The sequence below is a fragment of the Salvelinus namaycush genome, chromosome 32, assembly GCF_016432855.1.
Source record: "Salvelinus namaycush isolate Seneca chromosome 32, SaNama_1.0, whole genome shotgun sequence".
NCBI classification, from domain to species: domain Eukaryota; kingdom Metazoa; phylum Chordata; class Actinopteri; order Salmoniformes; family Salmonidae; genus Salvelinus; species Salvelinus namaycush.
Genome location: NC_052338.1, coordinates 6,797,685 through 6,813,055, shown reverse-complemented (window position 1 = coordinate 6,813,055; position 15,371 = coordinate 6,797,685). Strand labels below are relative to the sequence as shown.

The 15,371-nt window shown below is 47.4% G+C and overlaps 1 protein-coding gene across 1 annotated transcript in view; it reads left to right on the top strand.

The window, feature by feature from the left end:
• LOC120026773 (microtubule-actin cross-linking factor 1-like) overlaps nucleotides 1-15,371 on the top strand; it is a 144,532-nt gene that overhangs the window by 111,423 nt on the left and 17,738 nt on the right. Inside the window, exons 67-84 of the mRNA XM_038971490.1 lie at nucleotides 311-538; nucleotides 899-1,117; nucleotides 1,331-1,534; nucleotides 3,073-3,298; nucleotides 5,575-5,801; nucleotides 9,362-9,484; nucleotides 9,656-9,757; nucleotides 9,998-10,099; nucleotides 10,340-10,513; nucleotides 10,910-11,065; nucleotides 11,394-11,591; nucleotides 11,952-12,080; nucleotides 12,425-12,613; nucleotides 12,826-12,981; nucleotides 13,820-14,026; nucleotides 14,179-14,298; nucleotides 14,486-14,655; nucleotides 14,997-15,156. Coding sequence (XP_038827418.1) covers nucleotides 311-538; nucleotides 899-1,117; nucleotides 1,331-1,534; nucleotides 3,073-3,298; nucleotides 5,575-5,801; nucleotides 9,362-9,484; nucleotides 9,656-9,757; nucleotides 9,998-10,099; nucleotides 10,340-10,513; nucleotides 10,910-11,065; nucleotides 11,394-11,591; nucleotides 11,952-12,080; nucleotides 12,425-12,613; nucleotides 12,826-12,981; nucleotides 13,820-14,026; nucleotides 14,179-14,298; nucleotides 14,486-14,655; nucleotides 14,997-15,156 — 3,090 coding nt within the window. The remainder of the gene's footprint in view (nucleotides 1-310; nucleotides 539-898; nucleotides 1,118-1,330; nucleotides 1,535-3,072; nucleotides 3,299-5,574; nucleotides 5,802-9,361; nucleotides 9,485-9,655; nucleotides 9,758-9,997; nucleotides 10,100-10,339; nucleotides 10,514-10,909; nucleotides 11,066-11,393; nucleotides 11,592-11,951; nucleotides 12,081-12,424; nucleotides 12,614-12,825; nucleotides 12,982-13,819; nucleotides 14,027-14,178; nucleotides 14,299-14,485; nucleotides 14,656-14,996; nucleotides 15,157-15,371) is intronic.

Sequence of the window (15,371 nt, the reverse complement as noted above, 5' to 3'; positions counted from 1 at the left end):
CAGTGGATGATGGTGTTGATAGTCAAAGGTGGGCCAAATTGTATAAGTTCAGGATTTGAATAGTTGAATGGCTTCATTCTCTGGGTCGATCTTTGTCTGCCGAAGTAATCCATGAGGTTTCTGCTGTCGTTGTCAACAAGAGGATGATGCTAATGTTGTGGCATTTCCCTCTGGTTTTCTCTCAGCGTTTAGGTGGCTGTGTGTAATGCCAACCAGCTAACGCTGCTGTAAATGCTAGTAACTTCTCACTCTATCAGTATGGGGAGCCTGAGTGTGCCGTGCTAACTGTGTGTGTCTCTCTGTGCCTCAGTATGAGGAGGCGGTGGACGCGGAGCTGACCTGGGCTGGGGAGACGGAGAGGAAGCTATCCTCCCTGGGTCCTCTGAGTCTGGAGCCTGACGTCACCGTGGCCCAGCTACAGGTCCAGAGGGCCTTCAATATCGACATCATCCGACACAAAGACACCGTGGACCAGCTACTCCACACCAGGGACGACATCCTGGAGACGTGCAGCGACCAGCAGAGAGACGCTCTGATGGTGAGGAGAGAGGGACAAAGGAGAGGGTTTAGGGAGCGCGAAAGAGGGTAGAGAAATGCAAGAAGTCAGAGAGAAGGGTGAAAGGCTTCCAAACAGACCAAGACGACTTTTGTAACATACTGTACGCAATAACTAATTTAAGAAAAGTTAATTCACAGGAAAATCAAATGACATGATTTATGTATGTATTATTCATATTATAATATTAAATATTATAAACAGGGAGGGAAATATTGGGTTTTGTGCTTGAAGTAAAAGCCTACAACATTAGTACACAAAATGTGAACTATTCCAGTGGTTTTTGTCTAGTTACCAAATGTGAACAATTCTAACCCCTTTTCTTCCCCTCGCTCTCCTCAGGTGAAGACTGACTCGCTATCTGCCCGCTACGAAGTGGTGAGCCAGCGGCACCAGGAGCGTTTCTCAGCCCTGGAGCAGGCCCAGGTCCTGGTGGCCCGCTTCTGGGAGACCCAGGAGGAGCTGGAGCCCTGGCTGGGGGAGACTGAGACCCTTATAGCCCAGCTGCCCCCACCCGCCATCGACACCGAGGCCCTGCGACTACAACAGGAGCAGATGAGGGTGAGGAGGAGGCTCTAATTACTGTATTTTAACGAATGTCCTTGTGAAAAGATGTATCATGTCGAATGAGTTCCTAACCCTTCTACTTTCTTTTTTTCCTTTTTCATTTCTCCCTCTTTCTCTGTGGTACTCCAACTGTACCACTCTCTCAATCACACTAATCCATCTTCCTCTACTTATTTTCCACTCTGTCTCTCTCCATCTTTCGTCCAGCTCTTGAGGGAGTCCATAGCGGAGCACAAGCCCCACATCGACAAGCTGCTGAAGATCGGCCCCCAGCTGGCCGTTCTGAGTCACCAGGAGGGGGCCACGGTGAGGCAGCGCTACAGCGACGCCGAGAAACGCTACGCGGCCATCAAGGAGGAGGTCAAGGGTCACGCCGCCACCCTGGATGAGGCTATGTCTCAGTCTGCGCAGGTATGGTTTCGTAAAAGTGAATTTGAAATCGGTTTGTAGCTCGGAAGTGTGTCAGTTGTTGAAGCTTGTCTGCCGATTGCTGCCCCAATACAACCAAGCTTCCGGCATCCATATGAGGAAATCTGACGACGTCCTTATATGGATGCCGTAAGCCTTGTTGTGTCCATATTTGGAAGTCTCAAGATTTCCTAATATGGATGCCGTACGTGCCGTCTAGCTGCTAATGGCAGGACGAGGTCCATGTAACGTTACCACACCACTCTGTAGTGGAAGAGCAGTGTAAATGTGTTAGGCATTGGCGGAATTGTCGTGGGATTTCTGTGACCAGTGCTCAAGCTATAGTATGATGGTGCATTGGTCTCCTTGCTTGGAACTTTTCTTTCTCTTTTTGCTCATTTCCATCAGAATGGAAGAGAACTAGACAATGTCGTGATCTTCAAAGGTCTTGGTCATAATATGATAGTAGTGGTAGTAGGGGTTTCTATTTGCTAAAGCTACACAGCTTCATTGCTACACTTGTAGTAAGTAAATATTTCCGTAAGAAACATTCACATTTTATGTCAATAGTTCTCTTGTCAAATGCTATCTCATAACACGTCATTTCATAAGTCATGAGCCACTGTTGATTATCACGGAGTGCTAAGCTGATTGTTGCAGCTGTTGATATTGCTTGGCCAGAGTTTGTGCATGTCACTGATCTAACACAATGTGTTGTTTCTCCACCTCCCCATCCCTAATGGACCATATCACCCACTCCTTCTCTCTATGCATCCCTCTCTCTCTCTTTTCATTCCTCCTAAACGACCGACCTCCATACCTCTCCACCCCCTCCTTTGTGCCTGACATTTCCCTCTCTCCCTGCACTCCCCCATCCATCCCTCCTCCCTCCCTGGTTTGCTCCATCCATCCCTCCATCCCGCCTCTCACCCATTGTGGATGTGCTGTGTGTGTTGACCCACAATTTCATCCATCCTTCGTCACTGCTCACTGCAATCACCCAGCTGGTAGAGGTAAGACCACTGACTGGACCTGTACTGTATTACTGATGCCAACCGACCACAACGTGACTTAGTACTTAGTTATTAGAATCCCTTCCTGCGTGAACCTTGTGTCTAGGCTGAGACAACCCGCTATAACTCCCAAGTATACTTTGTCCAATGTCTCTCCTCTTTCTCAGTTAGTGTGTTTTGATATTTTTGTAAATTGGCAATTCCTGTCCTTTTTTAGTAGCTTTAGGCTTCTTCTCTGTTCCAGTCCGTGTTACCCATTTTGACATTGCTCAAATGCAGTTATTTACCAAAAATGAGTTTGTGTTAATACAGAACCTCCCACCGACCAATCATGTCAATGCGGAGTTATACGGAACCCTCCGCATTGTTACAGAAATTGGGAGGCGCGCGGCATCATCGTATGGTGCTCCGGAGGCTCTGCATTTGCGTCACACGCTCCAAACAGAGCCTCTGGACAGCATATCTGGATCGAGCATAAAGCAGCTATTAGTCACACAACCCACCTTCTCTTCTTAACCCCCCCCCCAGTTCCATGACAAGATGGACCCCCTGTTGGAGACCTTGGAAGGGGCTGTGCAGCGCCTCCGCTCCCCTTCTCCCGTGGCGGCGGAGGCGGATAAGATCCGGGAGCAGCTGGCTGAGCACAAGGCAACCGGGCTGGAACTGGACAAACTGCTGCCCTCCTTCTCTGCCCTGTGTGCCCGCGGCGAGGAGCTCATCAGTAGAGCAGCCCACGACGATCCTGCCGCTGAAGGTAAGGGCCTGAAACACACACAGAGGTACACTTACATATACACACTTATAAACGCACACACATACACTACTGGTGAAAAGGTTGGACACACCTACTCATTCCAGGGTTTTTCTTTATTTTACTATTTTCTACATTGTTGAATAATAGTGAAGACATCAAAACTATGAAATAACACATATGGAATCATGTAGTAACCAAAAAACGTGTTAAACAAATCAAAATATTTTTGAGATTCTTCAAATAGCCACCTTTTGCCTTGATTACAGCTTTGCACACTCTTGGCATTCTCTCAACCAGCTTCACCTGGAATGCTTTTCCAACAGTCTTGAAGGAGTTCCCACATATGCTGAGCACTTGTTGGCTGCTTTTCCTTCACTCTGCGGTCCAACTCATCCCAAACCATCTCAAGTGGTTTGAGGTTGGGGGATTGTGGAGGCTAGGTCATCTGATGCAGCACTCCATCTCTCCTTCTTAGTAAAATAGCCCTTCAACAGCCTGGAGGTGTGTTGGGGCATTGTCCTGTTGAAAAACAAATGATAGTCCCACTAAACCCAAACCAGATGGCGTATCACTGCAGAATGCTGTGGTAGCCATGCTGGTTAAGTGTGTTTTGAATTCTAAATAAATTATAGACAGTGTCACCAGCCAAGCACCCCCACACCATAACACCTCCTCCTCCATGCTTTACGGTGGGATATACACATGCGGAGATCATCCGTTCACCCACACCGCGTCTCACAAAGACACTGCAGTTGGAACCAAAAATCTCCAATTTGGACTCCAGTCCAAAGTACATAATTCCACCGGTCTAATGTCCATTGCTGTTTCTTGGCCCAAGCAAGTCTCTTATTGGGGTCCTTTAGTAGTGGTTTCTTTGCAGAAATTCAACAATGAAGGCCTGTTTCACACAGTCTCCTCTGAACAGTTGTTGAGATGTGTCTGTTACTTGAACACTGTGAAGCATTTATTTGGGCTGCAATTTCTGAGGCTGGTAACTCTAATGAACTTATCCTCTGCAGCAGAGGTAACTCTGCGTCTTCCATTCCTGAGAGCCAGTTTCATCATAGCACTTGATGGTTTTTGCAACTGCACTTGAAGAAACGTTCAAAGTTCTTGACATTTTCCATATTGACTGACCTTCATGTCTTAACATAATGATGGACTGTCATTTCTTTTTCTTATTTGAGCTGTTCTTGCCATAATATGGGCTTGGTCTTTTACCAAATAGGGCTATCTTCTGTATACCACCCCTACCTTGTCACAACACAACTGATTGGCTCAAACGCATTAAGAAGGAAAGAAATTCCACAAATTAACTTTTAACAAGGCACACCTGTTAATTGAAATGCATTCCAGGTGACTACATCATGAAGCTGGTTGAGAGAATGCCAAGAGTGTTCAATGCTGTCAAGGCAAAGGGTGGCTACTTAAAATATATTTTGATTTGTTTAACACTTTTTTGTTTACTACATGATTCCATGTGTTATTTCATAGTTTCGATGTCTTCACTATTATTCTACAATGTAGAAAATAGTCAAAATAACGAAAAACCCTTGAATGAGTAGGTGTTCTAAAACTTTTGACTGGTATTGTACTTGTGTCACACAAGGACATACACCCATCACATACATCACAAATGGACACACACACATAACCACCCCTAGGTGAAGACAGTGACTCATACACAGGACCTCAGTATAGGGAGAGGGGCGAAAACAATACTTGCACACACTCTCACTGTACTACAATTATCCCACTGCCAAACCTGATTCGTCTCATTTTTTTTATTCAACAAAGTTTATTTTAAACACAGAACCCCAGAAACACAAAGGCGGAGATTCACAAACAGTTACGAACTTTTGACGACTCCCAGCTCACATGGCGACACCGCCATACCCCACCAAAATATCTCAGTACATCACTTCATAACTATGAATGACTGCTCTGTGCAGTGGTAGTGGGAGTGTAGCCTACTGACTGGCTCTGTAAAAGACTCCACTGTTGATGTAGTCACTAGATGGCCATGCTAGAAGGGACAAAAACAGCAATAACATCAGAAATTATAAGCAAGTACATTTGCTTTTTGTTATGGTTAGGTTCAGGGCTTAATAATAATACTAATTAATAATAACTTGTTATTACATCAAAATTCCTCCATCCATTGTTACATAGCTAATAGCAAATAGTGTCACCTCTGTCCTTTCAAGCATGGACAAATAACACCACACTTCCAGATTCGTTCCTAACTCTCCCATCCCCCTCTTTCCCCCTCCCAGCCGTGCATTCCCGTCTCCTGCGTCTGCGCTCCCTGTGGGATGAGATCCGGCAGAGGGCTGAGGAGCGGGAGGGGAAGCTGACGGACGTCTTGGACCTGGCTGGGAAGTTCTGGGCCGACATGGCAGCGCTACTGAGCACGCTCCGTGACTCGCAGGACATCGTCAGGGAGCTGGAGGACCCCGGGGTGGACCCCTCACTCATCAAACAGCAGATAGAGGCGGCAGAGGTACGTGTGGAGAGGCAGATGGAGGGTTACTGAGAGAGAGGAGGGCAGAGGTACGTGTGGAGAGGTGGATGGAGGGTTACTGAGAGAGAGGAGGGCAGAGGTACGTGTGGAGAGGTGGATGGAGGGTTACTGAGAGAGAGGAGGGCAGAGGTACGTGTGGAGAGGCGGATGGAGGGTTACTGAGAGAGAGGAGGGCAGAGGTACGTGTGGAGAGGCGGAGGGAGGGTTACTGAGAGAGAGGAGGGCAGAGGTACGTGTGGAGAGGTGGATGGAGGGTTACTGAGAGAGAGGAGAGCAGAGGTACGTATGGAGAGGCGGAGGGAGGGTTACTGAGAGAGAGGAGGGCAGAGGTACGTGTGGAGAGGCGGAGGGAGGGTTACTGAGAGAGAGGAGGGCAGAGGTACGTGTGGAGAGGCGGAGGGAGGGTTACTGAGAGAGAGGAGGGCAGAGGTACGTGTGGAGAGGCGGAGGGAGGGTTACTGAGAGAGAGGAGGGCAGAGGTACGTGTGGAGAGGCGGAGGGAGGGTTACTGAGAGAGAGGAGGGCAGAGGTACGTGTGGAGAGGTGGATGGAGGGTTACTGAGAGAGAGGAGGGCAGAGGTACGTGTGGAGAGGCGGAGGGAGGGTTACTGAGAGAGAGGAGGGCAGAGGTACGTGTGGAGAGGCGGAGGGAGGGTTACTGAGAGAGAGGAGGGCAGAGGTACGTGTGGAGAGGCGGAGGGAGGGTTACTGAGAGAGAGGAGGGCAGAGGTACGTGTGGAGAGGCGGAGGGAGGGTTACTGAGAGAGAGGAGGGCAGAGGTACGTGTGGAGAGGCGGAGGGAGGGTTACTGAGAGAGAGGAGGGCAGAGGTACGTGTGGAGAGGCGGAGGGAGGGTTACTGAGAGAGAGGAGGGCAGAGGTACGTGTGGAGAGGCGGAGGGAGGGTTACTGAGAGAGAGGAGGGCAGAGGTACGTGTGGAGAGGCGGAGGGAGGGTTACTGAGAGAGAGGAGGGCAGAGGTACGTGTGGAGAGGCGGAGGGAGGGTTACTGAGAGAGAGGAGGGCAGAGGTACGTGTGGAGAGGCAGAGGGAGGGTTACTGAGAGAGAGGAGGGCAGAGGTACGTGTGGAGAGGCGGAGGGAGGGTTACTGAGAGAGAGGAGGGCAGAGGTACGTGTGGAGAGGTGGATGGAGGGTTACTGAGAGAGAGGAGGGCAGAGGTACGTGTGGAGAGGCGGAGGGAGGGTTACTGAGAGAGAGGAGGGCAGAGGTACGTGTGGAGAGGCGGAGGGAGGGTTACTGAGAGAGAGGAGGGCAGAGGTACGTGTGGAGAGGCGGAGGGAGGGTTACTGAGAGAGAGGAGGGCAGAGGTACGTGTGGAGAGGCGGAGGGAGGGTTACTGAGAGAGAGGAGGGCAGAGGTACGTGTGGAGAGGCGGAGGGAGGGTTACTGAGAGAGAGGAGGGCAGAGGTACGTGTGGAGAGGTGGATGGAGGGTTACTGAGAGAGAGGAGGGCAGAGGTACGTGTGGAGAGGCGGAGGGAGGTGGATAAAAAGATATGGATGCATAGCGCATGTTTGTAGCAACAATATTGAATACACAAGGAAAGCATAGCAAGATATTCAGATGCTAAAATGTGGAAGAATAGTCTTTTGTGGTATGAATATGGGACCAAACAACACACTAAGAGAGGGGGGGTAAGAAAAAGAGAAGATATAAATGAGTTGTGAGGATAAAGAGGAGACATATGAAGGGATGGTGCCAGCATGTTAGTAGCTACATTTGAAGTCGGAAGTTTACATACACCTTAGCCAAATACATTTCAACTCAGTTTTTCACAATTCCTGACATTTAATCCTAGTAAAAATTCCCTGTCTTAGGTCAGTTAGGATCACCACTTTATTTTAAGAATGGGAAATGTCCGAATAATAGTAGAATGATTTATTTCAGCTTTTATTTCTTTCATCACATTCTCAGTGGCTCAGAAGTTTACATACACTCAATTAGTATTTGGTAGCATTGCCTTTAAATTGTTTAACTTGGGTCAAATGTTTCGGGTAACCTTCCACAGGCTTCCCACTAAGTTGGGTGAATTTTGGCCAATTCCTCCTGACAGAGCTGGTGTAACTGAGTCATGTTTGTAGGCCTCCTTTCTCGCACACGCTTTTTCAGTTCTGCCCACACATTTTCTATGGGATTGAGGTCAGGGCTTTGTGATGGCCACTCCAATACCTTGACTTTGTTGTCCTTAAGCCATTTTGACACAACTTTGGAAGTATGCTTGGGGTCATTGTCCATTTGGAAGACCCATTTGCGATCAAGCTTTAACTTCTTGACTGATGCCTTGAGATGTTGCTTCAATATATCCACATCATTTTCCCTTCCTCATGATGCCATCTATTTTGTGAAGTGCACCAGTCCCTCCTGCAACAAAGCACCCCCACAACATGATGCTGCCACCTCTGTGCTTCACGGTTGGGATGGTGTTCTTTGGCTTACAAGCCTCCCTCTTTTTCCTCCAAACATAACGATGGTCATTATGGCCAAACAGTTCTATTTTTGTTTCATCAGACCAGAGGACATTTCTCCAAAAAGTACGATCTTTGTCCCCATGTGCAGTTGCAAACCGTAGTCTGGCTTTTTTATGTCGGTTTTGCAGCAGTGGCTTCTTCCTTGCTGTGCGGCCTTTCAGGTTATGTCGATATAGGACTCGTTTTACTGTGGATATAGATACTTTTGTACCTGTTTCCTCCAGCATCTTCACAAGGTCCTTTGCTGTTGTTCAGGGATTGATTTGCACTTTTCACGCCAAAGTACCTCCATTTCTAGGAGACAGAACGCATCTCCTTCCTGAGCGGTGTGACAGCTGCGTGGTCCCATGGTGTTAATACTTGCATACTATTGTTTGTAGAGATTAACGTGGTACCTTCAGGTGTTTGGAAATTGCTCCCAAGGATGAACCAGAATTTTGGAGGTCTACAATTTTTTTTCTGAGGTCTTGGCTTATTTCTTCTGATTTTCCCATGATGTCAAGCAAAGAGGCACTGAGTTTGATGGTAGGCCTTGAAAAACATCCACAGGTACACCTCCAATTGACTCAAATTATTTCAAGTAGCCTATCAGAAGCTTCTAAAGCCATGACATAATTTTCTGGAATTTTCCAAGCTGTTTAAAGGCACAGTCAACTTAGTGTATGTAAACTTCTGACCCGCTGGAATTGTGATAGTGAATTATAAGTGAAATAATCTGTCCGTAAACAATTGTTGGGAAAATGACTTGTGTCATGCACAAAGTAGATGTCCTAACCGACTTGCCAAAACTATAGTTTGTTAACAAGAAATTTGTGGAGTGGTGGAAAAACAAATTTTAATGACTCCAACCTAAGTGTGTAAACTTCCGACTTCAACTGTATATAACGGCCTGTATAGCTTGCAATGTATTTGTACTGTAGTTAGCTCAGCGGTAGGAAGGGGAGAGAATATGCAGAGGTAGTTACTGATGATTGTGACTACTGTTGGGTTGTCTGATCTGTCCAAATATGTCTCTCTCTCTTTCTTTGATTTTTTTTTTTTTTAATAAGGCCATCAAGGCCGAGACAGATGGGCTGAGGGAGGAGCTGGAGTTTGTACGAACCCTTGGGGCTGAACTCATCTTTGCCTGCGGAGAAACAGAGAAGCCTGAGGTCAAGAAGACCATTGACGAGGTGAGACACAGGATGAAAACTTCAAGACTTAAGACAGGATCAAACCAATCAAGAGCATAATCATGAATGGACTCATTGCGTTGTCTTTCTTGTGTCTATGTTCTCTGTTTTATGTGCTTGTGTTGCGATATATGTTTTATCTTTCCTCTCTTCTCTGTATCCGTTTCTCAGATGAATGCCGCCTGGGAAGGCCTGAACCGGACGTGGAGAGAGAGGATGGAGAGGTTGGAGGAGGCCATGACTGCTTCTGTGCAGTACCAGGATGCGTTGCAGGTCAGTGTCCCAGAATGCATCACTCTTTTAGCTTAGTGTGTATGAGAATTAAATCATTTGAATTCAATTGTTTGGTATTTATTGCACTGGTTATTTCGGAAAGTAGATGCTTAGAAATGTATGATGTCGTGAAGTAGAGGCATTTATAAGTATCAAGACATAGATCGGCATTATAGTTTTCAGAAGTTAGATTGACTCATTTGTCTCTCGTGTGTGTGTGTGTGTGTGTGTGTGTTGCAGGGCATGTTTGACTACCTGGACAACACAGTGATCAAGCTCTGTGACATGTCCACTGTGGGCACTGATCTGGGAACTGTCAAACAGCAGATTGAAGAGCTCAAGGTTTGAATCATAATCAACTTTTGTCACGTAGCTTCGATATAAATAGTATACTTTATATATTCCAAAAATGTTTTTATCATCTAAATATTTATAATAATTATTGTACTTAAAAAACGGTTTTGATGAGAAGACAAAATCCTCGGTAAGTCAAAAATACTCTCTTGGTCATAAAAGTGAACTATCACTTTAATGATAAGCGAACTGCTAGTGCAGGCCTGACTCCTCTCCTCCTGTGAGCAGCAGTACAAGGTGGAGGTGTACCAGCAGCAGATAGACATGGAGAAGCTGTGCCACCAGGGGGAGCTGCTGCTCAAGAAAGTCTCGGACCAGAACGACAGAGACATGATCCAGGAGCCCCTCACGGAGCTCCGACACCTCTGGGACAACCTGGGGGACAAGATCATTCACAGACAGGTACACAAACTATGCATTGGCCTCTCTTACCCAGTGACTCGCTAACTATTTTACAGTAGAGGCAGTAGCTACAGTAGCTCTCCAGCCCCCTGTCTTAAAGAATACCATCAGAACTCCGGTCCTCTGGAACTCAGACTCACTGTTGGCTAGTGGTGCTACGCTGTTGTAGTGAACCCAATATTTGCCAAATCAAGTTTGTCAGTTAAACACATAGAAATATGGATTATATTTTTTTATTGTTAAACACGCATATTAGATTCTACCATTACAAATTGTTGTAATGATATTCAAATGAATTGATACCTCAGATATGTACATTATATTACACCTTGCAATACAATACAATCCAACATGGTTTTGGAATAACAACTGTTTTCCCTATTCTGTTTCCTACAGCATAAGTTGGAAGGTGCTCTCCTGGCTCTAGGTCAGTTCCAGCATGCCTTGTCTGAGCTGCAGTCCTGGCTGAGTCACACCCACGCCACCCTGGACACACAGAGACCCATCAACTCTGACCCCAAGGCCATCGAGATAGAACTGGCCAGACACCACGTACGTCTACCTCTCTACATCTATGCCTCCCACACTCGTACTTATCCTCCATTTCTTCTTTACGCCTTCATTTCTAGATGGCCAGTTTCCCAGACCCACATTAAGCCAATCCTGGACTAAAAAGCACTCTCAATGGAGGTTCTCCATTGGGAAATCGGTCTTATTAGCCTACCTCTCATCTCTCCTCCATATCACCCTCACCTCTCTTATTTTCCCTTATAGATTATGCATGGAAGCCATTTTGTGCCAGAACGCTTGCTTCACATCAATTATTGCATTGGAGAGGTGTAACCAACACACCCTCCCTCCAACCCTCTCTCTCTTTCAGGTGCTGAGGAACGACGTGCTGTCCCATCGCTCCACGGTGGAGACGGTGAACGCGGCAGGGGCTGAGCTGCTGGAGTCCAGTCCCGGGGAGGAGGCCAACCACCTCCGCGACCAGCTGGACCACCTCAACCACGGCTGGGAGAACCTGCTACTCAAGACCCAGGACCGGCAGAAACTACTGGAGGCCGCACTGCATAAGGTAGGAAGGATAGAGGCGGACTGGGCTGAGAAGAGAGGCCCTGGTTACGAGTACTGTCTGAGCGTAGCGAAATGAAGGAATGACACCATTTCTATCCATTTCTTCTTACCCCTCCCTGTAATTATATATTTCTATATTATGAGTTCCCATCTTGTACAAATAGGATTATCACATTGCACTAGCAAATAGGTTATTTCACAGTTAAGTAAAGGTTTAAAAACTGTACTAAATCATAACTGAGCTAAAACCACGGGGCAAATTATTGAACGACACCGTAGCACTGCCATTAACGCACAACTCATGACTTCCCCTCTTGTTCTCTCTCCCCTCTTCCCCTCCTTCTCCTCCCTCGTTCCCCAGGCGGAGGGTTTCCATGGTGAGCTGGAGGAGTTCCTGCAGTGGCTGAGGAGGACAGAGAGCCAGCTGTCTGCAGCCAAACCCACAGGTGGCCTGCCTGAGACCGCCCGGGAGCAGCTGCAGCAGCACCTGGTAATACTGGGGATACGTTGCCCGTACATACACTAGATATGTGATGAAGACAACACATGGTAAAGGGGATACATGTTATGATGCTGCACCCTGTCCAGACATACACTACAGTAGATATGAGTCACTGTACACTCTACTATCTAATCTGTATGTTGTTTTTACACATGTGTAACGGGTGTGTTAGACAAGCACAACACATAACTAGCAAACACCTGTTGTTATTGGGTGGCTACTCAAAGTATCGAATTCCTCATTCCAAACCATGGCCACGTATTTACCATTCATTATCAAGGTTATTCATTGTTCATCCGTTCAACCCTTTGAAAACATCTGTCTGTCTATAGGAGCTTCAGACCCAGTTGACCCAGCGCGCTGAGCAGTACAACCGGCTGCTGGACGCGGGAGAGTCCATGTTGCTGTCCCGCGGGGGGGAGGAGGGCGGCCCCGGGGCTGGCACGACCCAGACCCAACAGAACCTGGCCCTGCTGCAGAACAAGTGGGCCAGCCTGAACACCAAGATGGATGACCGCAGGGTAAGAGAAGAAGCTTCTGTTCTGAGAAATTAATGAAGGGCTATAAGTAAGAGCATGTGTATATGTACCCAATTAGGTACCTAATAAAATGTATACATTATAGGTTTTCACAAATAAACACCTTTAAATAGGAAGTGTATTGTTGCAGGAGCGATTTTCAATATTACCATCAACCATTTCACTGACCACCCCCCCTCCACCCCCAACCCTAGGCGAAGCTGGACGAAGCGGTGTCGCTGGCCACAGGGTTCCAGTCCTCCCTCCAGGACACCATCAACTGGCTGACCCAGGCTGAGCAGACCCTCAACATGGCTCAGGCCCCCTCCCTCATCCTGGACACCGTCCTCTTCCAGATAGACGAACACAAGGTGGGCAATTTAGGCACCATAGAAGTATAGAGATCCTATGATATGCTATATTGGGGAGTACAAGGATAGAATACATGGCTCCCGAGCGGCGCAGCGGTCTAAGGCACTGCATCTCAGTGCTTAATGTGTCACTACAGACCCGGGTTTGATCCCAGGCGGTGTCACAACCGGCCATGACCGGGAGTCCCATAGGGTGGGGCACAATTGGCCCAGCGTTGTCCGGGTTAGGGGAGGGTTTGGCCGGGGGGGCTTTACTTGGCTCATCGCGCTCTAGCGACTACTTGTGGCGGGCCGGGCTCCTGCAGGCTGACTTTGGTCGTCAGTTGAACGTTACCTCCGACACATTGGTGCAGCTTGCTGCCTGCTTAATCGTGCGGGTGTTAAGAAGCGCGGTTTTGCGGGTCATGTTTTGGAGGACGCATGACTCGACCTTCGCCTCTCCCGAGCCCGTTGGGGAGTTGCAGCGATGAGGCAAGATCGTAATTGGATATCACAAAATTGGGGAGAAAAAGGGGGTAACATTAAAACGAGAAAAAAAAGGATAGAATATACTTGACTGTAATTCACATAAATATATTCAAATGTAGTATTGCAGTGTATCTGGCAACAATATATAAGTGAATGATAAGTTGACTCATCATATTCATCAGACATTTTGCAGACTTAATACATTTCCCCTCCACCCTTCCCTTCCTCCACTCCCTTTCGTTTTGTTAGCTGGTATGTGCTGATGAGCATGTGCATATATAGCTGAAATCATGGCACCCAGACCCAAATCAGCTGTCAGGAGGGACAAGTACGACTAACACGCTCTCTGTCGATCTCTGTTCCCCCCCAGGTGTTTGTGAATGAGGTGAACACCCACAGGGAGCAGGTTTTGGCTCTGGAGAAGGCCGGCTCTCAGCTGCGTTTCGCCAGTCTGAAGCAGGATGTGGTTCTGATCAAGAACCTTCTGCTGAGTGTTCAGGCCCGCTGGGATAAGCTGGTGCAGAGGTCCCTGGACCGTGGCAGACACCTCGACGAAGCCCGCAAGAGGGCCAAGCAGGTATGAGAGAGGGTTTGAAATGCTTTCTCCATATGTACGTAACTCACTTTACCCTTCACCAAATGGACGCTACACGGCAGCCATTTTGTTTCAGAAAACACCCTGCAAATCAATTAGAGATGGTCAACCAGTTTCTCTCTCCCTCCCTCTAGTTCCATGAGGCTTGGAGGAAACTGTCAGACTGGCTGGAGGAGGCTGAGAGCCGCCTAGACTCGGAGCTGGAGATCTCCAACGAGCCAGACAAGATCAAAGTACAACTGACCAAACACAAGGTACAGTAGGAGTCTCACTGTGTGGGTCTTGCATGGAAATAATAGGATTTTGAGCGATTCTCACACACAACGAACCCAATATATGATTAAGCTGCATAATGTAGACCCTCTGTTCTTTTTGTGGGATTTTTCTCTCACATGTATGACATACTATCCTTAACTAAATATCCCCCCCCCCCCCTCGAAGGAGTTTCAGAAGGCTCTGGGCTCTAAGCAGCCGGTGTATGACACCACAGTGAGGTCTGGTAAGGCCATGAGGGACAAGGCCACGCTGCCCGAAGACACCCAGAAACTAGACCACCTACTGGGGGAGGTCAGGGACAAGTGGGACACAGTCTGTGGGAAGAGTGTTGAGAGGTGAGGGGAAAACTCCATGCCAATTGCTTTATTACAATGAATATTATTGTCGGGTTTTCCAACTCCAGTCCTGGAGAGCTACTGATTGTGCAGGTTTCTGTTCCAGCACTAAGTAACGCACCTGGTTCGGCTAATTCTGGTCCTGATTGAACCCCACTGTTATTGATTATTTATTTGAAACAAGCGTGTTAAAGCAGGGCTGGAACAAAAGCCTGAAAACTCAGTAGCTCTCTAGGACGCTGCCATATAGAATACTGGACCATAAAAGCAAAGTTAAAATAACGATCGCTACAATTTCAATGTAATGTGACAACTGACTTTTCCCTCCGTCTCTCATCCAGGCAACACAAGCTAGAGGAGGCCCTGCTGTTCTCAGGTCAGTTTGCTGAGGCCCTGCAGGCCCTGGTGGACTGGCTGTACCGTGTAGAACCCCAGCTGGCTGAAGACCTGCCAGTCCACGGAGACCTGGACCTGGTCTCCAACCTCATGGACTCACACAAGGTATTTCTTTATTTATGTAACCGCAATGTTAGACTATTGGTTACCATTAGTTAAAAAAGCAGTTCATTTATTTGCCCATTGCCCAAGCAACATTACATTTGAATACTTATTTCTCAAACATAACAACAACAAAAAATCCTATTGAGGGCTAATGTGGTATATATTCATTCATAAAATTTGATTGCCCTGCTCTGTGTTTAGGTCAGCATTGTTTC